Source organism: Capricornis sumatraensis, chromosome 8 (genome assembly GCF_032405125.1).
Source record: "Capricornis sumatraensis isolate serow.1 chromosome 8, serow.2, whole genome shotgun sequence".
NCBI lineage: Eukaryota > Metazoa > Chordata > Mammalia > Artiodactyla > Bovidae > Capricornis > Capricornis sumatraensis.
Window position 1 is genome coordinate 3,711,341 of NC_091076.1, and position 24,909 is coordinate 3,736,249.

Below are 24,909 nucleotides of genomic sequence, written 5' to 3' on the forward strand. Positions count from 1 at the left end.
GTGTCTTCACTGCTGTGCACGAGCTTTCTCTAGTTGCTGCCAGTGGGGGCTACTCTCTGTTGCAGGCTCTAGGCACATGGTAAGGAATTCACATGCAACGCTGGAGACCAGGGTTCGATCCCTGGGTCAGGAAGATCCCCTGGAGAAGGGAATTGCAACCCACTCCAGTATTCTTGCTTGGATAATTCCATAGAGAGAGGAGCCTGGTGGGCTATAGTCCATGGGGTTGCAAAGAGTTGGACACAACAGAGTGGCTAACACAAAAATTAGGCACATGGGCTTCAGTAGTTGAAGCACATGGGCTTAGCTGCCCTGTGGCACGTGGGATCTTCCCAAAACAGGGATTGAACCCACGTCCCCTGCATTGGCAGCGGATTCTTAACCACTGGTATTAGGGAAATTAAAGTCTTGTTCAGGTTTCAGAAGTAGGAGACCAGGCCTCTGAACTGCTCCTGACCTGCCTGGATACTGCCCAGATTCTGTGCCTGCACGCAAGCACAGCAAATCAGATGGCCCTTAGGTAAGAAAGGGAGTGGGTCCTGGAATCTCTTGAGCCCCTGAGGGTCTGGCCAGTCCCCCAGGGTCTAATGAAATCCTATGACTCACAAGGTGAAACAAACCATATTGTAAAAAAGTTAAAACCAGAGCTGCATTTTGCAGGCAAACTGATGATGATCTCCGTTTACTGAGTGGGATGATAAGCGGAAGCCCCCTCGCACTGGAATCTGAAGTCTCATCCGTGGGATAGACACACTGCCCAGGACCTTTGCCCAGCTGGGACTCCACATTGGTTTTCATGAGGGGCTTCCCAGCGCCGTTCAAGTCTGGGTGTAGGTTGTTGGCCCAATTTGGTGATGTATGTGTTTCTTCTCTCTATTGTTTCTATTTCTTTTCTTTTAATGACCGTATATTGAGATTAAGCCAAATATCTATACAAAAATAGAAACTGTTTGTGTGTAACGAATGGTTTCTTTTGTTAATGAATCTCTTGAACCTAAAACAAACTTTCAGCAAAACAGCTGGTTTTCTTCTTGTTGCTGTTTGATCACTCAGTCGTGTCTGACTCTTCTGTGACCCCGTGGACGGCAGCCCACCAGGCTCCTCTGTCCATGGGGTTCCCCAGGCATGAATCCTGGAGTGGGTTGCCATTTCCTTCTCCAGGGGATCTTCCGGACCCAGGGACTGAATCTGAGTCTCCTGCATTGCAGGTAGATTCTTCACCAGTGAGCCGTCAGGGAAGCCTCAAAACAAATGAGTCACCGGGAAAGTCATTTTTGATGGGTCAATAGTACCCTGTCCTGCAGGGGGTCACCTTTGTCTATTCCGTCATCCGTGGATGCACCTTTGAGTTTTTTCCGCCTTTTTTGTCGTTATGAATAATGCTACTGTGGGCTCTGAGCTACATTTCTAAAGAATCACCAGGTAGAATCCAAGGGACCCCTCAATAATGCAGATGAGAGGTGAAGGTTCTCGGACCAGGTGCAGTGGAGGGGATGAGAAGGCAGCGTCTTTCTTTTGGTCTGGGCTGCATGTAAGTGAGGAGCGTTGAGGATGCCGTCGGGTCTGAAGGGTGGAATGTCTACTGGCTCACCTGGGGAAGGTGTGGGTGGGTTTGAGCAGGAGACAGATGGGTCCCAGTTTAGACATTTACCTCTAGCCTCCTGTTTACATTTGAAAAATAGATGTAATAACAGGAACAGGATAAGCAGCCAGGCTTTGTCTCCTGTGGACACTTTAAGATGACGGGAATGGCAGGAACAGCAAGGGGCTGAGCCCTGCCTAGGGAAGGGATGAAGAGACCACATACTTCCCATTCTTGGGGTCAAGGAGACCCCCCCCCCAGACTATACACACACAGAAAGGGTCCTCAAGGGAGGGGATGCTAGGCCATAATATGTTCTACCAACTCCCCAGAGACCCTTGCGCTGGAATCCATCTTGGCTAAATGATGCGCACGCACACAGGGGAGGACCCTGCATCAGAGAAGGTATGGACTCAGGGGCAGACAAGCAACGCGATTGGCCAGAGGAAGCCCAGAAGAACTTCCCCCATGAAAGTGAGTTGTTGTTGCTGTTTCTCAGTTGCCAAGTCATGTCCAACTCTTTGTGAGCCCATGGACCACAGCACGCCAGGCTTCCCTGTCCTTCACCAACTCCCGGAGCTTATTCAAACTCATGTCCATTGAGTCGGTGATGCCATCCAGCCATCTCGTCCTCTGTCGTCCTCTTCGCCTCCTGCCTTCAGTCTTTCCCAGCATCAGGGTCTTTTCCAATGAGTTGGCTCTTTGCATCAGGTGGCCAAAGGATTGGAGCTTCAGCTTCAGCAGCAGTCCTTCCAGTGAATATCCAGGGCTGGTTTCCTTTAGGAGGGACTGGCTGGAGCAAAGCAGTCAGATCTTCAGGTAAGTGGTTTAAGCCACCCCGAGGTGTGTGTCTGTCTCTTTCGGCCTGCTCGCGCTTTCTCTAATGGATCTTCTCCCATAATAAGCAGTTTCCCTGCCTCACTGCTTTCTTCTCTTTGCTGAGCTCTTCCTTCGCTCAGGCAGGCGCCAGGGCCCTGCTGCTGGCCACGAGCTCCTGGTGCTCTAACGATTAGGGCCTGGCACTCTCACTGCCGTGGTCTGCGTTTGATTCCCAGGGAACCGAGATCCCACTTCAAGCTGCTGCTCACTGTGGCTGCCCAGCGACTACCCGAGCCCAGGGTGAATGTGGGGAGAACCTGTTAGACATGTTCACGGACAATGGGATGCACGGGGCCAGGGTTTGGGACAGAAATCTGGGCAGGAGAGGGAATTTGGGAGAGTGAAAGTCGCTCAGTGCTGTCTGACTCTTTGCAATCCCACGGACTGTAGCCCGCCAGGCTCCTCTGTTCATGGAATTCTTCAGGCAAGCGTACTGGAGTGGGTTGCCATTCCCTGTCCAGGGGATCTTCCCGACCCGGGGATCAAACCCAGGCCCCCCCCGTTGCAGGCAGATTCTTTACCGCCTGAGTCACCAGGGAAGCCCGTGAATTTGGGAGTAGCCTGCAAGTAAATGTTGCTTGTGATGGTTAGTCATATGTGTTAGCCTGACTGGGCTAAGGGCCGCCCAGCCATCTGGTGACATATTTCTGGGTGTGTCTGTGAGGGTGTTTCTAGAAGAGATGAGCACTTGAATTGTCTAAGAAACGCGAGTGACCCTCCCCAGTTCAGGTGGGCATCCTCCAAGTAGGATGAAAAGGCAGAGGAAGGGAGGATTCCGTCTGCACTGGAGCACCATTGCCCCGTGGCCCCCCGCCCCCATTATCAGGCCTTCAGGCTGAATTACCCACCAGCTTTCCTGGTTCCCAGCTTGCGGATGGCAGACGGTGGACTTCCTGGCCTCCATGACTGTCGTGTGAGCCAGTCTTAGAATAAAGCTTCTCACTTGTCTCCATCCATCCGGTTGGCTCTGTTTCAGCACCTCCAGGATGCAGTCTCCAACGGGGGGAGAGCTGAAAGAAGAGCAAGTTCTGAGGCCACGGGGTGTCTGATCGTAAGGCAGACGTGATGGAGCCAGGGGAGGAGGCTGGGGTGGGAGGTGGTCCGAGCGGTGCTGGGCCACGCTCCACCTGCTGCACCCCTGCCGCGGTGCGCCTCTGGCCCTGGCGCGCAGCCTTTCTTGACTCATTACACATTTTCCTTCCTGCTCTGTCTCCCCCACAGAGCCTCCGTGTGTTGCAGTCCAGGCTACAGTCCACAGAATCACAAACAGTCAGACATGGCTGAGCCGCTAAGCCTGTACACACAGCCAATCAACAATACTGTGGTCGTTTTAGGTGAACAGCGAAGAGACTCAGCCGTACGTATACACGGATCCATTCTCCCCCAAACCGTCCTCCCATCCAGGCTGGCACATATCACGTAGAGTTCCATGTAAACAGAAGGAGACTCATGGACTTGGAAAACAAACTTACGGCTGCCGAGGGGGAAGGGATAGTTAGGGGGTCTGGGAATCTCACATACACCCTGCTATATTCACAATGGATAACCGACAAGGACCTGCTGGGTAGCTTATCTTTTCATCTTCTTTACAAGATATTTCACAAAACAAAATGTAACTTTTGTGGATTTTGGGGGCTGTGCTGCGTCTTCATTGCTGTGAGGGCCGCTCTCTCACTGCGCTGAGTAGGGGCTTTTCTCTCGCTGCGCTGAGTAGGGGCTTTTCTCTTGCTGTGGTGCTCGGGCTTCTCCTGCTGGGGAGCGCAGGCTCTACGACGTGTGGGCTTCAGCAGGTGTGGCCTGAGCAGCTCACAGGCTTATTTGCTCCGAGGCAAGTGGAATCTTCCTGGACCAGGGATTGAACTGGTGGATCCTTATCCACTGTCTGGCATTGGCAGGTGGATCCTTATCCACTGAGTCACCAGGGAAGTCCAGAATTTAACTGTTGATGAGGCCCAGTTTCTCAAAATTATCCATCAGATTTGACGGTTACAAGGCTATTCAAACTGTCTCCTTCATCTTGATTGAGTTTTGGTAGTCTGTGCAGTTTTGAGGATGAGTCCATTTTCCTAAAGCCTTAGGATTTCTGAACACAGTGATTTTTAGAATTCCCTTATTTTGTGTCTTAGCCCATTGGCGCTGCTGTAGCAAGGTGCCATAGCTTTCCCGAGAAATCTGTGTGCAGCTCAAAAAGCAACAGTTAGAAATGAACATTGAACAACGGACTGGTTCCAAATTGGGAGAGGAGTCCGTCAAGGCTGTATATCGTCAGCTTGCTGATTTAACTTATATGCAGAGTACATCATGCAAATTCCAGACTGGAAGAAGCACAAGCTGGAATCAAGATTGCCAGGAGAAATATTAATAACCTCAGATATGCAGATGACACCACCCTTATGGCAGAAAGAAAAGAGGAAATAAAGAGCCTCTTGATGAAAGTGAAAGAGGGGAGTAAAAAAGTTGGCTTAAAACTCAACTTTCAAAAAAACTTAGATCATGGCATCTGGTCCCATCATTTCATGGCAAATAGATGGGGAAACAATGGAAACAGTGAGAGACTTTATTTTCTTGGGCTCCAAAATCACTGCAGATGGTGACTGAAGCTATAAAATTAAAATATGCTTGCTCCTTGGAAGAAAAGCTATGACCAACCTCAACAACATATTAAAAAGCAGAGATATTACTTTACCGAGAAAGGTCCGTCTAGTCAAAGCTATGGTTTTTCCAGTAGTCATGTTTGGATGTGATAGTTGGACCATAAAGAAAGCTGAGCACTGAAGAATTGATGCTTTTGAACTGTGGTGCTGGAGGAGATTCTTGAGAGTCCCTTGGACTGCAAGGAGATCAAACCAGTCCATCCTAAAGGAAATCAGTCCTGAATATTCATTGGAAGGACTGATGCTGAAGCTGAAGCTCCAATACTTTGGCCACCTGATGTGAAGAACTAACTCATTCCCTGATGCTGGGAAAGATTGAAGGCAGGAGGAGAAGGGGATGACAGAGGATGAGATGGTTGGATGGCATCACCAACTCGATGGATATGAGTTTGAGCAAGCTCTGGGAGTTGGTGATAGACAGGGAGGCCTGGTGCGCTGCAATCTATGGGGTCGCAAAGAGTGGGACACGATTGAGCAACTGAACTGAACTGATTGACTGGGTGGATTATACACAACAGAAATTATTTCTCAGGAACCTGGAAGCAGGAACTCTGTGAGCAGGCTGTCAGCAGGTTTGGGGTCTTGTGAGGGCCTGTGCCAGAGAGCAGCCTCTGAGCTCTCACTGTAGTCTCCTGCGGAGAAAAACAGGGAGGGAAGTGAGTTCTCTCCAGATGTTTTTAAGGGCATTAATGTCATCATGGGGGCCCCACCTTCAAACACCACCACAGGGTGGGAGGGTAGAGTTTCAACATATGCGTTTTGGAGGGATACATTCCATCTGTGCCTTCCCCGGTGGCTCCCCAGGAAAGAATCCACGCGCAATGCAGGAACCACAGGAGACATGGGTTCGATCCCTGGGTCGGGAAGACCCTCTGGAGCAGGGCACGGCAACCCACTCCAGTATTCTTGCCTGGAGAATCCCTGTGGACAGCGGCGCCTGGCGGGCTACAGCCCGTTGAGTTACAGAGTGGGACATGACTGAGGTGACTTAGTGTGCACGTATTCGGTCTGTAGCGTTATCCTTTTAATGGCTACAAGATCTCTAATGAATCCTCCATTTCATTCCTGAAATTGGTGATTTGCGTCTTCTCTCCTTATGTTTCTCTGTCTTGCTAGAAGTTTATCAATTTTATTTATTTGCAATGAACCAGTTTTTTGTTTCAACGATTTTTCTCTCTTCCCCCTTTCCCTAGTTTTATTTCATATTTTGTCTTGTCTTGGCTATTTTATTTCCCTCTCCTTGCTTTGGATTTATTTTGCTTTTTTATTCATTCTGGTTGTTTGAGGTAGGCATGTAGGTCATTTATTTCTAAGATAAGCATTTTCAACATTGCTTTAGCTGTGTCCTACAAATTTTGAGATGCTGTGTTTTTATTTTCATTTATTTCTATGTCTTTTCCTCTCCTCTGAGGCTTCCTCTCTGGCCCAGGTTTATTTGGAATTGTGCTGTGTCATTTGCTTGGGTTTAGAGATTTGCCTGTTGCCTTTCTGCCATTCGGGTTTCCCAGTTGGTTCACTGGTAAAGAACTCACCTGCCAATGCAGGAGAAGTGAGTTCAGTCCCTGGGTTGGGAAGATCCTCTGGGGGAGGAAATGGCCACCCACTCCAGTATTCTTGCCTGGAAGATACTATGGACAGAAGCGCCTGGCAGGTTATAGTCCGTGGTGTCCCAGAGTCGGACCCGAGAGAGCTGTAAGTCAGCATGGGTTTCTGTCGTTAGTCCCTTTTATAGGTTGATTCCATTACAGTCAGAGAACACGCTCTGCATGGTTTCAATTCTTTTAAACTTGTTGAGCTTGTTTTAAGGCCCAGCATGTGGTCTGCCTTGGCAAGTGTTTCATGGGTGCTTGAAAAATTCTGTCATCGGGTGATGTGTCTATAGATGTCAAATGGCTCCTGGAACAACTCTCCCCCAGCTCTCCCAGACCTCTTCTCACCCCTTCAGGTGTTCTGACTGAAGCTCTGCCCCCTGGGAGGCTTTCTCTCTCTCCACTGTCCCTCCGGGATGCCCCAGAGAGGGGCTGCCGTGCTGGGACCATCCACCTTTGGGGCTGTCAGTGCATCGTGTGAAACCACCCATGGACCACGCCTTAGTCTTCGCCTGGCCTGTGAGCTGGCCATCGGGAAGTCCCTGTGAAGCCGTAGGTGAACATGAGTACACCGGGATGAGTCCCTGCTCCAGATTCTTTTGTTTATGTACCCAGAAGTGAAATTACTGGATCGTACAGTCCTTCTGTTTCATGTTTCTGAGAAACCATCAGAGTTTTTCCCACAGTGGTTGCACCAGTTTACATTTCTACCAGCAAAGCACTAGGGTTCCATTTCTCCACGCCCCCATCATGTCTTATCATCTTCTGGTTTGGATCTTAGGCATCCTAGGGGGTGTGCCGTGCTGTCTTGTGGGTTTGATTTCTGGTTCCCTGGTAACCAGTGATGTTGAGCATCTTCTCATGAGCTTATTGACCATTTGTACGTCTTTGGAGAAATGTCTAGTCAAGCTCTCTGTCCACTTTTAACTGGGTTGCTGGTCTTTTTGTTGCTGAGTTGTAGGGGATCCTCAGATATTCCAGATATAAGTCTCTTATCAGAAATAGGATTTGCCATTATTTTCTCCCATTTTGTGAACTGCCATTTCATTCAGCTGGGTATCCTCCGACCCTCCCCCTCCCCCCAGATTTTAAATCTCGGTGAAGTCTAGTTTTTGTATTTTCCTTTCATTCGCATTGCCTCTTTAAAAAAAGAAAGAAAATAGCACCTTTTTTCCGGTTTCATGGAGGCACACTGGTCTTTTTTTTTTATGTTCCAATAATGGTTTATTCCTAGAGACTGAAATTTGAATTCCATGTAATATTCTCGTCTCACAGATATTCCTCCCTTCCCCCTGACCATTTTAAATATACGAGTCATTCCCAGCTTGTGAGCCATTCAAAGACAAGCAGCCAGTCGTCCTAGAGGAACTGCCGCAGTGACCGGCTCATGCAGGAGAGCTCAGCAGTGTGGCTTGCAATTGCAGCAAGTTGCCCACCAAAGCAGACGCAGTGAGCGGCGGTGGGTTGAGTCTCACTCACAGGGCGGAGCACTGCGCAGCGCCGAAAACGCCTGAGCCGCGCTACCTGCGCGCGCTCAACCACGCCCACTCTTTCGTAACCCCACGGACCACGGCCCCCCAGGCTCCTCTGTCCATGGGACTCTCCGGGCAACGGCCGGTGGACTCCTTACCACTGCGCCAGCTGGGACTCCCCTGCGCATTGGTCTTTACTCCCAAGGGTGAGGAACCGAGTTGCTTTTCTTTCTTCTTCTCTTGTGTCGTCTGTGTCCCCCCAAGCTCCTCCTCCTCCTGTTTGTTTTGATCTCATTCCTGATGAAGCCTTTCCATAGATATCTGGGGACTGTGGGGGCTTTGCTTGGAGGTAGTTAGGTTTTTCCCTGGCGGCGGGGGTACATGGTGGACAGAACAATGGCCCCAAGGTGTCCGATTCCAATTCCCGGACTTTGTGAATGAGTCAATTTACGTGGCGGGAACGACTTTGCAGGTGTGGTGAAGATGAAGGACTCTGAGGTGGGGGGAGGTCACCCTGGGTCATCCCAGGGAGTCAAGCTAAGCCAGGGCCTCGAGCTGAAGAGACAGCTGTGGGAGGGACTGGCTGCGGTGGCTGGAGGTGGTGGGAAGCGTGCAGCCCCGCCCACACCTTCATCTTAGCTCTGTGAGGCCTGTGTCAGACGTCTGGCTTACAGAACTGTAAGACAGTACGTTGCTGTAGTAAGTCACTAAGGTCATGGTCATTTGCAGGGCAGCAAACAAATAACCAACACAAGGACTCAAGTGCTGGATCTTGTCCATCCCCAGGTGCAGCTCCCACAGGCAGCCAGCAGAGGGCAGCAGCCACCCACAAGTGAAACCAGGCAAATTCAGTTCAATTCAGCTCAGCCCTCAGTTGACTCCACGGACTGCCGCAGGCCAGGCCTCCCTGTCCATCACCAACTCCAGGAGTTTACTCAAACTCATGTCCCTTGAATCGGTTATGCCATCCAACCATCTCATCCTCTGTCGTCCCCTTCTCCTCCTGCCCTCAATCTTTCCCAGCATCAGGGTCTTTTCCAATGAGACAGTTCTTGGCATCAGGTGGCCAAAGTTGGAGTTTCAGCTTCAGCATCAGTCCTTCCAATGAATATTCAGGGTCCTGATTTCCTTTAGGATGGACTGATTTGCTCTCCTTGCAGTCCACGGGACTCTAAGAGTCTTCTCCAACACCATAGTTCAAAAGCATCAATTCTTCGGCACTCAGCTTTCTTTATAGTCCAACTCTCACATCCATATGTGACTATTGGAAGAACCATAGCTTTGACTAGATGGACCTTTGTTGGCAAAGTAATGTTTCTGCTTTTTAATATGCTGTCTAGGTTGGTCATAGCTTTTCTTCCAGGGAGTAAGCATCTTTTAATTTCATGGCTGCAGTCACCATCTGCAGTGATTTTGGAGCCCCCCAAAATAGTCTGCCACTGTTTCCCCATCCATTTCCCATGAAGTGATGGGACCAGATGCCATGATCTTAGTTTTCTGAATGTTGAGCTTTAAGCCAACTTTTTCACTCTCCTCTTTCAAACCAGCTGCTGAAGTCAGGACAGTGGGTAGGGACCAGGGTCACAGTTGGGTGAGGAGGGGTGACCAGAAAGGAGCACCAAGGGAGGCTTCTGGGGTGCCAGTTACAGAGGTGTGTGTGTGTTGTGGCAGTTGAGTGTATACTCAAGATCTGTGCAGTTTTCTGTATACTGAAAAGTGAAAACATCAGTCACTCAGTCGTGTCCGACTCTTAGGCAAGAATCCTGGAGTGCATTGCCATTCCCTTCTCCAGGGGATCTTCCTGACCTAGGGATCACCGTCTGAGCCACCAGGGAGTCCCTCTTTGCATATTAAATTAAGAAGATTTAACGAGCACTGAACCAAACCTAAGCGGTATCTTAGGCTGGTCGCAGCTCAAGGCGGCCTTCACCTTCAGGGTCAATCATTGGCATGAGGGACCCCGCCCCGGGCCTCAGGCCCCCATGAGCCCCAGACAGTCCTTCACTGTCTGTGGTCGGGGCTCAGCTCTGCCCCGCTCCTGCCACTCCATTCCAGGGACCAGGAGCAGAAACCATTCAGCACCAGGTGCCAGGGTCCTGGGTCTGAGGGGCCCCTGTGGGGCCAGCTTGAGGTGAGACCAGAGTGGAGCCCTGACCCTCTCTGGGCCCCACTGTGCCTGTCTGTGAAACGATGGTGCCAGTTGCCCAGCTCATCTCTGGGGGTCCTTTTGCTGCCAGAGCCCAGGTCTTTGTGAAGTTAATCTGGTGGCTCCCCGCCCCCCCGCCCCCAACTTCCTCCCATCCTTGTCCAAGGCCTACATCGCTCACCTGAATTTCTGCATCTCTCCTCTCTGGCTCCCAACCCCTCTGCAGTCTCCACCCACACCACCAAGACCTTGAGATGTGTGAGTCAGCTCCATCCCTGCCCTGGTGGAGGCTGCCAGCCCCTGCCGAGGACTTACCGCCAAGGTTGAAACCCTCAGGGAGCCAGGGCAGGCAGGGGGCGCTGGTGCGTGCTGGTTCCCGATTCCTCACCTCCTGCCCTGCGGCCCCCAGGTGAGGAACTTCTCGCTGCCTCTATAGCCTGCCCAGCACGCCGCTGCCTCAGGGCCTTTGTCCTTGCTGCTGCTGCTGCTGGAACCCCCGGCCTTTCTCCAGGCTTTTGTATTCCGGCCCCTCCCTGCTCAGACTCTGGGGGCCTTCCTGCTCAGCTCGATCGCTCTGAGTGACCCTCGGCCACACCCCTGTCATATTTTCATCAGCACCCTTTCCTTCCTCTGAGACGATCCTGTGCTGGGGTGCATTTTCTCACCCCGCATCTGACGCCTGCTGCAAGAGGTCACCCTTGAGGGACCTTGCTCAAGGCTGCTTCTTGAACGTTGCAGGGATGCGTGTCTGTAAGCTCTGGCTGTCAGGGAGCCCTGTGCTCTTGGAGGGGGGTCACCACCCCACTCTGAGAGGTTTCTTCACAACCCGGAGGGGCTAAAGGTCCCCTGTGAGCCTCTCAGGCCCCTGGGAGTCCCCATGAGAGGGGAGGGTTGATGCTGGCCCTGGGAGCCGCCCTCAAGCTTTAGAAGGATGCTTTTGATGGTGGGCAGCCAGGGCCTCTTGGGCTCGGGTTTGCTGAGACTTCCTTGGGGACACAGCAGCACCAGGGGTGCCCTGCAGGCCTGCGGGTTGAGGCCTCACTGATGTTTGGATGCAAAAGAGAGTCTTTCTTTCAAGAAGTGAGGGGGATTATAGGTGATGGGTTAAAGAAAAAGTTCCCCACTTGCCCAAATGAAAACACTGCGGGACTTCCCTGATGGTCCAGTGGCTAAGACTCCATGCTTCCAGTGCAGGGGGCCTGGGTTTGATCCCTGGTCAGGGAACTGGATCCCACATGCCTCAACTAAGGGTCCACATGCCACAACAAAGATCTAGCGAAATAAGTAAATTAATAGAAAAAAAGAAAACACACTGGCAATCCTGGGATGGTCCCCTAAAGGTTTGGGGGCAATTTTAGGTCCACGAACTCTTCAGTACTGCTCTGTCGGGTTGGCGGGACCAGGGGTCAGGATTTGGGGATCTTGGAGGAGGCGGCTGGAAAGCTGTGCCCACCCCCCACCCCACATACGTGCACACGCATGCATTGCTGTTGTTCAGGCAGTCAGTCGTGTCCAACTCTTTGTGGCCCACTGCAGCACGCCAGGCTTCCCGTCCTTCACCATCGCCTGGAGTTTGCTCAGACTCATGTCCAGTGAGTCAGTGATGACATCTAACCATCTCTTCCTCTGCCACCCCCTTCTCCTTCTGGCTTCAACTGTGCATAGGTGTAGACAAAGCAATGCAGAGACACATACGCAGGCACAGTCACACGTGCACGCACAGACCCACACAGCCATGCACGTCACACACTCTCGGACAAGGTCCCAAGAACATCAGAATGGGCCAGTGTCCTGCGTCGAGGAAACGGAGGCTTACGAGTTCCCTGAGTTTGCAGGTCCAATCATGAGGGGGCTCTGGGGTTGGCCCCTTGAGTTTCTGGGAGCAGAAGTCACGTGGACAGGGTTTGGAAGGAAGATGTCATGTATACACATTTATTCAGATGCATGTTCAGTCTCTGTGAATCTGTGCACATTCACTTTTTAAAAAAGAAATGGTTTCCATAAAAGGATATTTGGTAATCACCTCATTTTTAATACAATGTTTGTATACAAAAACCCCATTTCAAACTACTTACTGTACAAGAGAAAGCAGAAGCATCAGATGGCATGATTTTAGCAAATAACAAAAAGCTATGACGCCTGCGGACGTCCCTCCTAATTGACAGCTTACGGGAATGTCCGCGCTCACCAGCCACATGTTCAAGACGAGCATGCTCCTGTCTTCACCCCTCCCTTTGCTGGAGCATTTCTCTTACGTTTCTCTGCGTGCTTGAGAAATTTCAGATCATCAGTTAGTATAATGGGGCTGTAAGTTGAGACCATCCCTATCAGCTATGAGGTTTGTTTTTACAAGTTTTTAAAAATAATTTCCAACAGTAACATTCCTGTAAGTAAAAATATAGAGAAGTGTTACCAAAATAGAAGCCTTTATTAATAAAAATCTTTGGTAGTAACAGTAGTTTAAATTCCTCTCAATGATATTTGGTTAGCTAATAAAATGAACGCCTTCCACCTGTGAGCTACAGAGAAAAAACCCTTACATCCGCTGTAGAACTGATTTAAACAAACCAACCAACCCAATAAATATGCTGGAGCTGCAAAAGTACCCCCGGAAGCCTTAAGACTTCTTGAAACCCTGACGCTGTCTGCAGAGGGGCCTCCGAGGCCACAGTCTCTCACTGCTCACTTTCCTGTCACCCTGTGGGTTTCCCTGGAGGCTTAGACGGTGAAGAATCTGCCTGCAACGCAGGAGACCCAGATTTGATCCCTGGGTCAGGAAGGTCCCCTGACGAAGAGAACAGCCACCCACTCCAGTATTCTTGCCTGGAGAATTCCATGGACAGGGAAGCCTGGCAGGCTACTGTTCACGAGGTCTCAGAGTCAGACACCAACTGAGAACTACCATCTCCTCTTTCACTATGGTGGGGGGAGGTGCATGGCTGATGGTGGGGACCCCAGAGGGGCCGTCACTGCTTACGCAGAACACCTGCACCCTGCTGATTCTCTGAGGGAATCCGGGGCTCCCGGGCCGTCTGAGCGACACAGCCAGGGCACCTTCCACTTTGAGCAGTCTGTCGGTTTCTGAACCCGTGGAAGGAAAAGGCGATGAAACAATCTGGCTTTCTCGACCTAGAGACAGGTGACGTCGTTTGGAACGGGTGTCAATATCGTTATCCCTCATCCATTTCTCTGTTTGCCCTCAAATCTCTCACCAGCTTTTGCCTGATGCCTTGGAATGCCACCTCAGCTTTCTGAAGGCGTCAGGAGGGTTTAAAGAAGATGACTTCTGGGGGCTCACCTCCCAACTGCCAAGGAGACCCCAGGCTCCAAGCATCACAAAACACCTGCGTCTGCGGCACGCCACCCTGTCCCCAGCAATCGTTTTGATTAACGCTGAACACTAAGCATAACAGGATCCCTGCATAATGGTTTTGTGCAAAAACAAGAGAAAACAAAACAAAACAAAGTAGAAAAAGATGGAGAAACGCTGTCCTACTAGAAGGCGGTTTTCCAGGTTTGCCACAAACCCAGGAGCCCTGGGGCCAGGTGGGTGTGAGAAGCCCCCTGCCCAGGAGGGAGAGTGTGCGCGTGGCTGGGGCTGCCCAGCGGCTACAGGGAGCCTCCGGGGAAGTCGGGGCCGTCCGGGGGCGGGGGCGGGGGTGGGGCGGCGGGGGCGGGGCTGTGGTTGTTGCAGGGCTCCGCCTTCTTCCGGTCCTTCTCCATCCACGTGTCCAGCAGCTGCTGCTTGCCCTGCTCCTCCCGCATGAACAGCTCCACCATGAGCACCTTCTCTTTGTGGATCTGCTGGCTGATGTCCTTGGGGATGTCGGGGATGACCCAGTCCACAAAGTCGCTCATGAACATGACCAGGTTCTGGAAGGAGAGTCAGCGTCGGGGGGCTGGGAAGGGCGACCCGGGAAACGCTCCCACCTCCCCCTGCGCCTCAACGAACAGCACCTTGCCCCACCCATCACCCCAGCCCTGTGACCTCAGATACACCCTGCACCTCCCCGGCCTTGGTTTCCCGGGCGGTCATAGATGAGACCGGAAGTGGGCCCTCTTGTCTGCATGATTCTCCATCTCCAGGCTTAAGAAATGATCTGATTGGTTGTGCTCACTCAGTCGTGTCCGATGCTTTGGGACCCCACGGACTGTAGCCGAGGCACCCTTTTACATTCCTTCCAGCAGTTAAGAGGGCTCCTCTTTCTTTCCATCCTCAGTGCATGCTTAGTCATTCTCTCGTGTCCGACTCTTTGCAACCCCATGGACTGTAGCCCACCAGGCTCCTCTGTCCATGGGATTCTCCAGAATACTGGAGCGGGTTGCCAGTCCCTCCTCCAGGGAATCTTCCTGACCCAGGGATTGAAACCAGGTCTCCTGCATTTCGAGTGGATTCTTTACCATCTGAGCCACCAGGGAAGCCCAAGAATACTGTAGTGGGTAGCCCATGCCTTCTCCAGGGGAACTTCCCGACCCAGGAATTGAACCAGGGTCTCCTGCACTGCAGGCAGATTCTTTACCAACTGAGCTACCAGGGAATTGGTTACTCATCACTAAATATAACAAGTGCTAAGGCTTCAAGGGAAAATAGTTAAAATGCAAAGAACACAAAACAAATGGGGCTTAAGCCATCTCTGAGGACACCGCAGGCCCTTCTGCCCTGTCAGGCCTCCCAGGATTGCCCTGAATCCATGCCATCCACCTCCCTGCTTACATTTCTGGTCTGTAGAATGCAGACGAGTTGGCTTTCACAGACTGATGGAAAGTTTTCAAACTTCCATCTGACCAGCACTTGTGAGCACGTGTGACTGAGTTAGTCTACTGGTCATGGAGGGTGCCGGTTCCCCCCCCGCCCCGCCTCAACCCCCGTCTTCTTTCTTGGTTGACATTTCCAGCCCTCAGCTGTGGCCGCTGACACTCACAGCTGCCTGTCTGCAGGGAACTGCCTCCTTCTGTCTCCCTGGTCCCTCCCTGAAGCCAATGCAGGGCCACGTGGGCAGACCAGGCACTCTCCTGCATCAAGGTGGGCCCGCTTGTGTGGCAGGATTCACGCTTGGGCCCCCTTCCTGCTGAGCACCACCCCCACCCGCCGCCCCGCAACAAGGCCTTCCCTCAATAACCCGTTTGCACCAGAATCCTCATCTCAGGCTCAGCTTCTGGGGAACTGGGCCCCAGACACTAGTCTGACTGCAGTGGGTTGTGGAAGGCTGGTGGTTGAGGCGGGGGGCCTTGGGGGCTGGGGGTCCTGGAGGGGGCCACAATGTGTAGAAGGGGTAGGGCTGGGGGTTGACCCCAGTTCCTGGGATCCCAGGGCTAGGGGGACACCCTGGAGGCAACCCCAGCACGACCTCCCCAGCTGGGGTCCCAGTGCCACGTGCCGGCTGGCTTCCCTGTCTGGATCTTGGCCTCAGGGTTAGTTCCCCTCCCCGGAGACTGGGCCTGGCAGGGCCAGGTCCCCTGCCTGCTGGAGGTGGGGGCTGGTGTCAGCCAGGACCTCGCCAGCCCTGACCACCTCCCATCCCCGCCAGCCCTTTAACTCAGGAGGGTCTGGGGCCTCTCCTTGCCCAGGGCCTGGGGTCACCAGCACCTCACACCCCGGGGTGACCAGGGTGAGTCCTCCAGCCTCCAAACCCCTAACCCCGGCCAGTTCCTGCCCTCCTGACCCTTTTCTGGGCAACAGCGCATCCTTGGCGCCTCAGCCCATAGCCCTTCCGGAAGCCGAGCAGGCCCTCGCACCTGGAAGACGATGACGAAGGCCAGCCGGGCGGCCAGGACGGCCCAGAAGTCCTTGGAGATGTCGTACTTGTGTTCTGACCATGGTGGCTCCCGGTAGTCTTTGTACCTGCAGAGGCGAGGCAGGTCTTCAGGAGGAGCTGGGGTCCGGCCCCGCCGCAGGGCTCCTGTCGGGAGAGCCTGGGCCGCCTGCAGGACGGCCCCCAGCCCCGCCAGCTCACACAGTGTGCGGGGCTTCTCCCCACACCGGAGGGGGATCCCGGCGCCCACGTGGGCTGGGCAGGCCTGCGGGGGTGTCCCCATAAGCAGCGGGCTCTGGGACCATATTGTCCGGGGATCCCAAACTCTGAAGGCAGTGCAGCCTTGGTACCAAAAAGCACCCCCCTCCCACCCCGGAGACTCCTCACACACAGGAAGTGGGGCCTTCCGGTGGAAGAGGCTGGGGTCCCTAAACCAGAGCCTTAACCCACCCGCCCCCTCCTGCGTCCACAGAATTCCAGGCCGCGTGCTGTGAGATCCAGTGTGAAAACCGCTTCTCCAGGCTTTCCCCTCTCTGTGGGGGAACTATTGGAAAAAAATGAAACGTTCTGCAAAGTAGCCCATGTATGAGGTTAAACACACAGTTGGTGCGTTCAGGTCCATTCTGTCCTCTGCCACCCTGCCAGCCCAGTGCCTGAAGGGCACCTCCCCCAAGTGTTACCTCCTTATCTCCCTGTGAAAAATATCCACCCAGCCCTCTCCTTATGGCTCCTAGACGTGGCTCTTGACGCCCCGCTGGGAGACAGCGCTCACTCCCAGGGCCCCCAGGGCCCACCTTTGCCCCTTGTACAGCGGGAATGTGGGGGCCCCCATGGCTCCACTTCTGCCTTTTTCTCAGGGGTCCAGAGATGCCCGAGGTGGGGGCAGAGGAAGGAGGGGAACCCGGGGTTCTGTCCCCACCTAGGCGCCCCCAGCTGCTCCCAAATTTGGGGTGCCCGGTTTTAGCAGGGCACCCCAACCTTCTCTGTGTGGGAAGAGCTTCCTCAAAGCCATCTGAGAAAGCCCCGGCTTCTTTCCGAGAAAGGGCGGTTTCCAGATGCAGGGCCGCAGGTGCACTCTGCCGGTCACTGAAAAGCTGGGGCCTCGTTGGGGGCCCAGGAGAGGAGGCCCCTGGCTCTGCGGGTGTGGGCCTGGTATAGACCCAGACTGGGCTCTCGCCTCACTGTATGTCCCTGTGGCATCGCTTGACCTCTCTGGGCCTCGGTCTGGCATTCCCTCACTTAGTCACGTCACAAGAATGTAGTGCTGCACACCAGGCCCCATTCCAGGGGTTAGGGCTGGTCGGGGCACAGACAGGCCCCCTCATCCACAGAGCTGTGTGTCTTCTGAGGCAACAGGACAGAAGTCTCAGAGAGCCTGCGCAGCACTAAGTTGCCAGTCCCAGAGATAGGATCGGGCGGGGAAGGCACACTCTGGTGCCAGCTGCTGAGCCGTGCAGAAGTTGTACAACCTGATCTCCTATGGGAACAAGCGGCCACTGCTCTCCATACCGTCAGCAGCCATACACACCTGCTCCTCCCTCTTCCTTCTGTGCTCAGGGCCAGCTGCACTAGGGTGCTGGGAAATGTGTTTGTGCTACCTGGCAAACTCCTACACATACTTCAAAGCCCACTCATAGACGTGTCCAGATGCCAAGCCCCACCACTTGCACTGATCTCTGTCAGAGATGATCTTGCTGTTTTCCTGGCTCAGCTCTTGCACTCAGCCTGCAAGCTCCCCCAACCGGGGACGATGACGCCCTCTCTGGAACTGCTGTGAGCATTCAATGAGGCCATGCTTGTTTCAGTGTAGTGATAAATGGTAGCGGGGATCACAGCTCTCAGCTGCTTTTTTTATACCCACGGCTGCAGGCTGGGCTGGGTGCTGCTCCACCTGCAGCCGACTACCCTGGGAGGTGGCTTGACCAGGAGCAGCTAGCAGCGTGGAGCTCACAGCACTCACAGGACTTAATCGTGGCCAACAGACAGATGGGCCTGACTAAAGCCAGAGTCCCAGGGAGCAGAGAGGGCTGGCCCACGACCTTCCACCTCTGTGGGGGAAAGGTAGCAAGCGTCTCACTTAAAAAGGGGGTGTTTGGGTGGCCCAGGAGCTAAGAGTCTGTGCTTCCAGTGCTCGGGGCTCAGGTTTGATCCTTGGTCAGGGAACTATACTTCACCTGCTGCAACTAAGACCCGGCATGCGGCAGGGAAGACTGAGGATCCCGCACGCCTCGACTACGACCCGACGTGGCCAAAAACCCGAAAAACAACCCCCCACAAAACCCCCGGGGTCTTTGCCTTCTTTCCTCAGCCCTCCCGCTGGCCCCCTGCTGCGTGGTCAGGACTTCTGCCAATGCTCGGATAGGGGGCTACCTCGGAGGCCTGGGTGCCCGGGGGCCCATTCTCGAAAACCAACGCTTACCCTGTAAACACCAACACTGACCTTTGGAGGGGATTTATAATAAAACGACCACCTATCTCCCTGCCTTCTTTGTTCTAAATCATTCTTCTCTGAAATTCATTTTGAGTTAAATAGGTCAGCCTGAGCGTGTTCTTGGCGTGGGGCATTCAAACAAAGCAAGAGAGGTGAGCAGGGGGCTGGACTGGAAGCTCAGGGGTCTCTGGAGCCGAGGCCTGCTGACGACGGGGAGGAAGGGACCCCCAGCTCTCCAGGCCGACCCTGCCCACGGCGGCCATGCAGGAGTTGGAGCAGCTCACCCGGCCTCTTCTTGATGTATTTGCTCACATCTGTGTGCCCTGAAACGTGCGGTGGGTGGGCCTCTGAACAGCAGGCAGCGTGTCGTGTTGGGTATTTACGTGCCGTCTGCCCTCTTTCATTGGCAGGCCTGGCTCCAACTTGTTCATTTTCACTGCTGTATGGGTCTCAGAGTAAGTGCGGTCCCTGCCCTGACTCGGAACACACAGCACGTCTTGTAGTTTAATCCCTGGGTGGGGGGTGGTCACCGGGGCACAGGTGCTGTTCAAAGTCATCAGCTGCACCTACACGGGGTGGGCCCGCCTGCTGGTTCCAGTGACCCCAGGTGTGCTGTTTTCCATTTCTTGGACCTGTTTTTTGCTATTGTTTGCTTTGTTTTTGTGTTTTGTTTTTCTTTCGCAGCCATGAGCTACTGCTCATTGCTGTCAGTACCCTGGACTCCGGCAGCCTCCTCCACAGCCTGCTGCCAGGTCAAGGGTATGAAGACAGACAGGTGGGCCTCACAGAGCGAGGTGCACAGTAACAGTACACAGGCTTGGAGTAAACTCCGTCCTACACAGAAAGGGCCGCGCTTCACCACTCCGGCTTTGCGACGCGTGTCTTGGTCCCTGAGGTCTTCCTGTTCTGAGTCTCAGGCGGTTTAGACTGTCAGAGGATACTAACCAAGCTGCGGCCACACGGCCTCCACTCTGCCCCTGCCCTCAGCCTCATCTCAGCCCGGGGCCCATCACACCACAGTCCTGTTTCCTGAGCCGGGATATGGGGCCCCGGCCTGATCCCTCGGTCTCACTGTCCACCACGCTGGGCCTTTACGCTCTGCGCTCTAGAGCCCACCCGTGCCCGCCACCCTGCTTTCACCCACAAGCCCTCTCCCTGGAACGGCCCCCATGCCCCCACCCTTCCCCTAGGCTTCCAGCTACTATTACGCGTTTAACTGGATCTGTTTACGCTTCTGCTGCCCCCTGTACAAGGTCCCTGGACAGCAGGGTTCATGTTGCCCGTTCCTGAGTCCCCAGACCCAAGCCCCCAGCCCCTAACCCTGCCAGGCTGGCCCATTGAAGAGGTGCAGTGAATGGCCAGGCCTGGCTGTGCCCCTCGCCCCACCACCCACACCCCACCCCTGCCCCCGTCTCTCCTGGGGCACCCCTCGCCCCCACCACCCACACCCCACCCCTGCCCCCGTCTCTCCTGGGGCTCTCCCTGTCTGCTCTGAATGACCGTCTCAGGTATCTGCTGCTTTTGCCCACCTAGCATCCATGACCCCTTGTTTGAAAACCCCAGTTTTCCTCGAGATGCCCCCAAATCTATGGCCACAACCCCATACCCTGGCACCCAGCCCAGACCTAGCCAAAGAGAGGCCCCACACTCTGGCAACTGTGATTGGTTCAAGGAGGGGCCTGTGACAGAAGGCAGGTCAGTGAGACTCAATCCTAGGACTTATGCTGACTTGTGGGAAAGAAATATTCTTCCCACCAGGATTTTTGAGTAGAGAGGACAGCTGGGGGATTCCCTTCTGCCTGCCAGAAAACGATGCCAACGTGCAGGAAGCATGTTGAGAGACAGTGTCAGAATGGGGCTGGGTGACAAAGGGCAGCCCCTGGATCCAGCCGTGCCTGAAGCTCTCGTGGACTTCTTAGTTAAAGGAAATGACAGATCACCTCCTACCTGCATCCGATGGTGAAGGACAGGCAGCTGCAGTCCATGGGGTTGCAGAGTCACACCCAACTGAGCGACAAGCAACAACCACCTCCAACCCAGGAATCTCTCTCTCTTCTTTCTCTGAATTAAGACTGAGCTGTTCTGTGATTTGCCCAGAAAGAACTCTGGCTTGAATTGGGGTTTTTCCAGAAGCCCACCAAAGGAGGCTCTTTAAAGAGAGTTGTTAGGGATTTCCCTGGAAGGCCGGCAGCTCAGGCTCTGAGCTCCCAGTGCCTGGGTTTTATCCCTGGTCAGGGAACTAGGTCTCACATGGTGCAACTAAAACCTGGTGCAGCCAAATAAATATGTTTAAAAAAAAAAGAGAGAGTCGCTGGGCAGTACCTGCAGATCTGCACTTCATAGCCCAGGTCCAGGGGGTCGTTGGGGGCTGTGCCGTTCTGGAAGTCGCTGACGTTGAAGGAAGAGAGGGTGTGGTTGACGAAGCCGTGCATGGTCCCGTTCTCACTGTACATGTAGAGGTACACCAGGCGAGGGATGAAGTCGGATGTGAAGGAGATCACAAACGCCTGGCCAGGGAACGGAGCGGTCAGTGCGGCCCCCAGCGGGGAGGGGGCCCTGCCCCACCTGAGCCTGGGCAGCGCTGGCCCTGGAGCCTAGCCAGTGACCCACACTGGCAAATGTGACCCATGGCCCCGGCTCGCCAAGTAAACAAATGAAGGGTTAGGGGCACTCCTATCAGCCCCTCCAGCATTCCGAGGAGAGCTCTGGGGATGGGAACAGGGCGCCCCTGAACGAGGAGGCTGGGGGACCATGCTGGCTGCCTCTCGCTGGCTGGGTGGCCCTGGGCAAGTGACCTGACCTCTCTGTGCCTGCTTTTCCTCTTGTCAGACAGGGCTAGCTGCACCCACGGTGGGTGCCTCTCCTTCCTGGCCTGTTTGGAAGGGAATGAGGCAGGGAGGGAAGGTGCCTTGTAGACTGGAAAGTCCAGGCCCAGCTCCCCTGTACTGGAGCAGCCCCCAGGGCAGAGTGGTGCGATGCCGGTGTCAGAGCAGGGGCCCGAAGGCCTGGGCTAAAGACCAGCTCTGCCTCTTGCTGGCTGGGTGGCCCTGGGCAAGCGGCCTGACCTCTCTGTGCCTCAGCTGTATCATCTGCAAGATGGGCAATGCCCCTGACTCCAGGGCCCATGTGTGCACCGGTGGGCGGCCTACGGAAAGGGCTCAGCAGTGTCTGGAACGTTCAGCGGCCGCTACTGTGGCCGTCGCAGCTGGTTGCTCTCACGAGACGCCCCGTATGCCCCCAGCTGCTCTGTTCACAGCACCCCGGTGCTAACGCTGCACCCAGAGGGGCCGCGCCTCGGTGTTTCCAGCGCCTCCTCCTTAAAACGTGACCCCTGGCTCAGCCTGGATGGGTGAATGAGCTCTGACCACAGCCTCCCTTTACGGACGGGTTTCAAAGCCTTAAGCTGGCAGGACTGGGTGGCTGATGGGGGCGGCCTGTCCCCAGGGATAGCAGGTCCCAGGGCTCTGAGGGTCCCTGTCTGGGCTGAGCATCACTTCCTGTGCTATGGGGACGGAGTCAGCCCCACGACTGTGACCATCTGCTCCTGGGGGCTGTCTGCCTGGCCCTCCCGCCCCCACCAAGATGCAAGGTGGCAGCTTCTGGGGGGCTCAGACTCGGTCGGTGGGTGGAAGGGTGAGGGCCACAGGACTGCAGACATTCCTGAGGTGCTCGTACTTGGGGTTCACGTGTCATGAAGGTGTGAACCAGACCCGCGGGGGCAGGGTCACAGGGGGTGCTGTTCCCAGCAGACTTGCGTGCGCGTGTGTGTCTCTGTGTCTCTCTGTGTGTATGGATGTGTGTCTGTGTGTATGTATATGGGTATGTATGTGTGTCTCTCTCTCTGTGTTTCTATGTGTGTGTGTCTGTGTATATGTGTGTCTGTGTATGTATGTGTGTGTCTGTGTGTATATATGTGTGTGTCTCTGTGTGCGTATGTATGTGTGTGTCTCTCTATGTGTATGTATGTGTGTATATTTGTGTGTCTGTGTGTTTCTATGTGTATGTGTCTGTGTGTGTGTGTCTGTGTATGTATATGCATGTCTGTCTGTCTATGTATGCGTGTCCGTGTGTATGTATGTGTCTGTGTCTCTGTGTATGTATGTGTGTCTCTCTCTGTGTGTTTCTATGTCTGTGTGTCTGTGTATGTATGTGTGTCCGTGTGTATGTATGTGTCTGTGTCTGTATGTGTGTGTGTCTGTGTATGTGTGTATGTATGTGTGTGTGTATGTGTGTGTGTGTATGTGTGTCTGTGTATGTATGTGTCTGTGTCTGTGTGTGTATGGATGTGTCTGTGTGTATGGATGTATGTGTGTCCGTGTGTATGTATGTGTCTGTGTCTGTGTGTGTGTATGTATTTGGCTAGTAAGTTCCTCTTCTCTCCATGTTTCATTTCCCAAACCTTCTTCAAACAGCAGGTGTGAGCTTCACATAAAGGAGAAAAAATGAACTTTTTTAAAGAGCAGAAGAGTTGCTGACGTGGAATCTCTTCCTCTGGGTCTCCCTTCCGCCCTGTCCGCCTCTATCTCCTTCTCTCAGGACTCTGGGGAGAAAGGGCACTTAGAGGCCTAGGTGGGCACAGTGGAGGGTGTTGCCTGGGTTGTGGGGCGTGGCTGAGGAGCTGTGTCATTCCCAGCCGGAACTCGCCCCACTCCTCAGTAGAACCAGGAGGCGCTCTCTCAGTGGGGCTGCCCGAGGCTGCAGGCAGAGACCAGCTTCCCGGAAGGGCCCCCCATCTGTGCAGCAGCTCAGCCAGTTGCAGTCCCCAGGTCACTTACGTTGATGATGACGGCAAGCTTCCCGACGCCTCTGAGGATATTGTACCAGATTCCTGGGGGAGGGGCCAAAAAGCACAGGTTCAAGACCCTCTTTGCCAGGGCTCTTAGTAACTTGAGCAAACCCGCAGCAGGCTGGCCCTCTCAGGGGCCGGTCTGGCCCTCTTGTGGGACAGGTCAGACCTGTGGTAACTGGGAGTCGTCTGGGGAGGGCCTGGGGCAACCTGGTGAACCGCAGAGCCCATGGCTTGTACTGGCTCAGTGGCTGTTTGTAAGCCAACTAAATTCTCAGAGGGATGCTTAGAAACACCTGGTTCCTGGTTCTGAACAATCTGCCGTCAAGCTGTGTAAACTACTGACTGTTTTTTCTAGAGAGACAAAGAATCAATTTAGACGTAGCTTCCCCCTCCCCAAAGCGTCCATGCAGCAGTAATTAGAGACGGAAGCCACAAAATTTGGTGTCCAGAAACTTCTACATAGCCCTAGTGCTAGCAGTGCCTGCTCTTTGGAAGGAAAGCGCTGGCAAACCCAGGCAGCATGTTAAAGAGCAGAGAGACTACTTTGCCAACAAAGGTCCGTCCAGTCAAGGCTAGGCTATTTCCTGTGGTCATGTATGGCTGTGAGACTTGGACCATAAAGAAGGCTGAGCGCTAAAGAATTGATGCTTTTGAACTGTGGTGTTGGAGAAGACTCTTGAGAGTCCCTTGGAGTGCAAGGAGATCCAACCAGTCCATTCTGAAGGAGATCAGTCCTGAATATTCATTGGAAGGACTGATGCTGAAGCTGAAGGTGAATTTCCAGTACTTTGGCCACCTGATGAGAAGAGCCGACTCGCTAGAAAAGAGCTTTGTTGGGAAAGATTGAAGGCAAAAGGAGAAGGGGATGACAGAGGATGAGATGGTTAGATAGCATCGGCGACTCAATGGACATGAGTCTGAGCAAACTCTGGGAGATGGTGAAGGACAGAGAAGCCTGGCATGCTGCAGGCCACGGGGTTGTGGATTCGGAGACGACTGAGTGACTGAGCAGCAATGGTGCTAGAGAAACCATGGTTAGGGACAGGTCAGATGGCAAGCCAGGGTCGGGAGCCTGGCCAGGGCCTCCTAGCCAGTGCGGCCAGGAGCACATCTTGGGTAACATGACTGGGCAGCAGTGAGGTACAAACCACGCCCGTCTGGACACCCCCTTGGTCCATCAGCAGGAGACGCGGGGCTGTACCCAGTCACAGGGGAGTGTGGATGACCACACAGCACTTGGAGCATCGCCAGCTGCCCCACTGGCCTTGCTCCCAGCAGAGAAGAGAATCAGGAGGCCCAGGAAGGAAGCCTGAGGGCCCAGAGTCGGCCCCACTCCTTAGGGCCCCAAGGCTATGGCTCCTGGAAAGGGCCCCAGCATCCCTGGCCACCCCCGTCCCCACCCTGACGGCATCTTATCAGGCCAGGAACACATCATTGCAGACGTGGGGCTGAAACTCTGTCCCACTCACCCTCTTCCCCTGCCTGGAGCCAGATCTGAGATGGTGACAACAGAAAGGGCTGGTGGGGACAGTGGCAGGGTGGGGGGCTCTCCATCCAGGGCCCATAAGGCTGCGCATGGGTGTTCCTGCCCTTGCAGTGAGCGCCCATTTGAGG

General features: G+C 54.0%; 1 protein-coding gene across 1 annotated transcript in view; it reads right to left on the reverse strand.

The window, feature by feature from the left end:
* Positions 1–12,288: 12,288 nt before the first annotated feature.
* The window catches only part of ANO1 (anoctamin 1), a 119,536-nt gene continuing 106,915 nt past the window's right edge, over positions 12,289–24,909 (reverse strand). The window contains exons 24-27 of the mRNA XM_068978801.1: positions 23,282–23,334; positions 20,829–21,013; positions 16,059–16,164; positions 12,289–14,195 (exon numbers count right to left, since the gene is read on the reverse strand). Of these exons, the coding sequence (XP_068834902.1) occupies positions 13,932–14,195; positions 16,059–16,164; positions 20,829–21,013; positions 23,282–23,334 (608 nt within the window). The 3' untranslated portion in view covers positions 12,289–13,931. The remainder of the gene's footprint in view (positions 14,196–16,058; positions 16,165–20,828; positions 21,014–23,281; positions 23,335–24,909) is intronic.